This window comes from Zea mays, chromosome 1 (genome assembly GCF_902167145.1).
Source record: "Zea mays cultivar B73 chromosome 1, Zm-B73-REFERENCE-NAM-5.0, whole genome shotgun sequence".
Classification (NCBI taxonomy): Eukaryota; Viridiplantae; Streptophyta; class Magnoliopsida; order Poales; family Poaceae; genus Zea; species Zea mays.
This window is the reverse complement of record NC_050096.1, coordinates 52206979-52211016: the sequence shown is the minus strand read 5'-3', so window position 1 is coordinate 52211016 and position 4038 is coordinate 52206979. Positions and strand designations below refer to the sequence as shown.

Below are 4038 nucleotides of genomic sequence, written 5' to 3'. Positions count from 1 at the left end.
GATATCACCATGCCCTCATCATGGCAAGATTGGGTTGAACTGCAAATAACCAAAACCTCCTGCTCACAGAGCTTCCATAGTTCCATTTGCTATTCTTTTTCGTTTCTTGTGATTTCTGGCGCTATCACATTTGATTTCAGCGATATCTGCACGCCAAGCTAGCTAGTCCCATGTTGTACAGTGGAGTGTTTCAGTGGCGTGAGGTTAGAATAAGGGCCTGTTTGGACGGTTACATCCAACGCCACACCCCGCCTAACTTGCGGCGGCCAATTCAGCCGCCACAACTGCGGCGCCGGAAGTGTGGCGCGGCGTGGGAACAACGGCGATAATCCAAACAGGCCTTAAGTGCCAGAGGAGTTTAAAAAGTTTAGATTTTGATCATAGATACAATGCAAATATATTTTATAGTATATAGTTAATGTTATTAGAGGGGTCGTTAAATCTATTTTTTTATAATAATTTTATTTAGATATATAAATGTTACCAATGTTTGTCTATAAACTAGTTAACCATTAAAAAAAGTCTGATGGAGATATTTATTTTTGAGGCAGATGAAGTAGGAGCATGTGAGCTGTGATGGTACTACTACATGTTATCATTGCCATACCTAACACAAAAAAGAATCCAGGAAGAATGATGGCCGCAACAGTTCCGGCATGGGCCTAGGCCTAGCTAGTGATTAGGGGGTGTTTGAATGCACTAAAACTAATAGTTAGTGGCTAAAGTTAGTTGAAACATTCAAACACCCTAGCTAATAGTTCAGCTATTAGCTATTTTTGGTAAATTAGTTAATAGTTAGGTAGTTATTTGTTAGCTAGCTAATTTAACTAACAATTTTTAGTCAACTAACTATTAGTTATAGTGCATTCAAACACCCCCTTAGTGAGAGTTTGGCCCTATCTCATTGTCTATCATGGAGCAGTTGGGTCTTCAAACGTCAACGCTGACAATTTGCGGCTGGATAGCCTGGACGACGTCGGTGCTGGTCTGCTGCAAGCCAGTGCAATTCTTCTGTCCCAAGTCCCAACCCATGTCCTGCGTGCCAAATATATCTACAGCCCCCGGACCCGGAGTCTAGCTCGGACGACGCTCTTTAACATTTTCGGGGTGGTTTATTCTAGATCTATCTCCGGTGGATATATGCTTTACTTGGTGGAGGACGCATAAGATCAGATTCATGACAAAAGCACCGTATCGTTTCTTCATTTCTCCTCTTTTATTTCTGATCAAAAGGAGATCGACAGACACGATGGAAAGGGCCGGGAAGCTTTGAGAAAACTTGAAGCCAACCCGATGCCGCAGAAGAAGGTTCGTTCGTCATTTTCAGTGGCGTGCCCATATATGCCCGTGGCGAGGTAACACACTACAAGAGAAAGAGAGGTGACGGAGGGGCATCTCCAAAAGCCGACTGAGAACACATGCACGACAAGTTTTTCCGAAAAAGAACGTGCAGGAGGACAGATCGCTTCTAGATCTTGTTTGAACTTTGACCTCTTCGTTCGTTCCCCGCATGCACTTGCATAGTTGCAGTAGTGTTATCTTGTTGCTGTGAGGGCAACGTGCCTGGCACGGTGAATTTTCTTTGTACATACATACAGCACTATATATGTCTATATAGTATATACTGTACTATAATACGGGTCGTTCTAAAACCAACAGAATAAACAGGCACTAGCGCGGACTGCCGGACTGTGGACCGTTCAACCTCTATGCACAGTCACACCAGCGACTCGCATTCCTCTCGAAAGAACACCAAATGGAAGAGCTAGCTTTGTGTTGTTTCTAGACCGTGGTGTTTGGACCTTGGGTGTCATCGCGCCAAATGAAAACCATAAGACGACGCAGCAGGAGCGAAGACAAATAACGAGTACAAAAGGAAAAAAAGCAGAGTACAAATAGATTGATAATAATAAGGGGCAGTCGGTGCAAAGATATAAACTTTTTTATGGAATGAGTAACACCGTTATGTACTTATAACGGAATAGGTATGTGTACGTGAGTTACGAAGAGAGTAAAAAATTTGTATAAAACATAGATTTGGAACAATAAATATCACTAACTATGATATGTAAAATGTGTATACCAAACATTATCAATATTAAACAAATTATTTTTCTAAATATTCAATATAAAATTTATAATGATAAACAAATATGTGATAATCGTACACTAATCTAATTCATTTTAGTGATATTGATAATTCTATGTTATATATTTGTATAAATGACATATCAATAAGTCGTCCAGATAAGAGTTGGGTTGGGTCCGAGCCCATTCAGAAATCAGAACAACAGTGCCTAAACCCATGCGATGAGATGCGATGACGCTGCCGTCGCCATTACGCACGTCCACATCGCCCGCCCCCCGCCGTTGGCTGCCGTGACGACGCAGCACCGCCCACGCGCCGCCCGCACCAGCTGCCCAGCCAGCCCAGCGCCTCCCCATCCGCCTCCGTGTTTTATAACCCCGCCTTCCGCTCGCAGCTCGCTCGCCACACTCAGTCCACCCGTTCCCACTCCCAGCCAGGGTTGCCCCGCCGCTTGCGGTTGCAGCTACCAGAGCCGAGACCGAGAGAGCCTGAGCTAGACACGCAGCCAGCAAGCGCCGAGTCAGCGAGTCCGACGACGCCATGGACGCCGTCTCCTGCGCGGGCGTGGCGCCGCAGAGCGCGCTCCTGTCCCACACCCACTCCTTCGCCGACGCGGCCATCGCGCGCGCGCTGCACTTCTCCCTCTCCGATCACGCCGCCGCGGACCCGCCCGCCACGACGACGGCGGCGATGCTGATGCAAGGCGCCGTGGCAGCGACGGACTGTACCCCGACGAGCGCAGCGGCGTCGCCGTCCTCGTTCGCGCGGTGCCGGCTGGGCCCGGCGGGCGGGCACGCGGGGAAGCGGCGCCGGCCGCGGCCGTCCAAGCGCGCGCCCACCACGTACATCAGCACCGACGCCGCCACCTTCCGCGCCATGGTGCAGCGCGTCACCGGCGCCGACGAGGCCGACCTGCAGCCGCCGCAGCAGGACGGGCTCGGCCTCGGCCTCCTCCTGCCGCACCTCGGCGCCGAGCGGTTCCTACAGGCGGCGGGGCACGCGGCGCCGCACGTCGCTGCTGCACCGTACACGCCTGCCCCGCCCGCTGCGGCAGCCGAGCAGCAGCCGCTGTACCCGACTCTGGACTCGTGGAACGTGATGCACGGGAAGAAGACCGAGGTGGTCTCAGCCCTGACTGGCCAATGAAACTGTCCCGATTGTTCCCCATCCGTTCCAGGCAAGCCTGTACGTGCCTGCTCAGCATTAGCATCTACCGTCGATGATCTGATCAGCAGACGATCCCTTCTTTTCCATAGCGGCGGAGAAGTTGTACATCATATATTCATATATCAGTTGGGTGGCCTCGATTCCTTGAGTGGTCTAGGGGATGGAGTAGCAGAGTTGTGTTAAACAGAGAACCAGCAGTCATGCACGCGTTCTACTGTCTCGCGGTCTGCAGTTGCATCTGCTGATATGCACTTTGCATGCTTTCCCGTGATCCCGTCAATGTGAGCTTACTGCTGCTTGTGTAAAAATGTCTCTTTGGTAGTTGCCACAAAATTTTCAGCTGCACCAGCACCACGCCGCCGCCACCGCCACCCCCACCCCTAATTGGCTTTGGTTACTGAATAACTTTGGAGAGGGTAAACCATTTTGGCTATTACAGTAAAAAAAATATAAACCTCTCTTTATCTTGGTTCCGTTTACCATGCTGCACATCAAAATCACCAAGCCATCAGAGCCTTTCCCATATTACTACACCTATAAGCCACAATGTAACCGTGAACGACACGTCACGAGCCATAGCTTTTTCATATGGGCGCGATAATTCTGAAAACTTTCGAATATACACCAACACCATACAGGTTCATTTCATTCAACGAACACCGGAAATTCGCGCTCCACTCACATCCCTTTGCCCCGCGACCTGGTCTTGTACTCATCTGCTTTATGGATGGCTCAAAGATACTTTCTACTACATGTGTTGAATAGAGGAGGGAAAATGCTAA

General features: G+C 49.3%; 1 protein-coding gene across 1 annotated transcript; it reads left to right on the top strand.

Moving 5' to 3' along the window:
- The first annotated feature begins 2336 nt into the window (after nucleotides 1-2336).
- On the top strand, nucleotides 2337-3526 carry LOC100193660 (putative VQ motif family protein). The gene has a single exon (NM_001138753.1). It carries the CDS (start codon nucleotides 2630-2632, stop codon nucleotides 3233-3235), a length of 606 nt encoding a protein of 201 aa, NP_001132225.1. The 5' UTR covers nucleotides 2337-2629; the 3' UTR covers nucleotides 3236-3526.
- The last annotated feature ends 512 nt before the right edge of the window (nucleotides 3527-4038 follow it).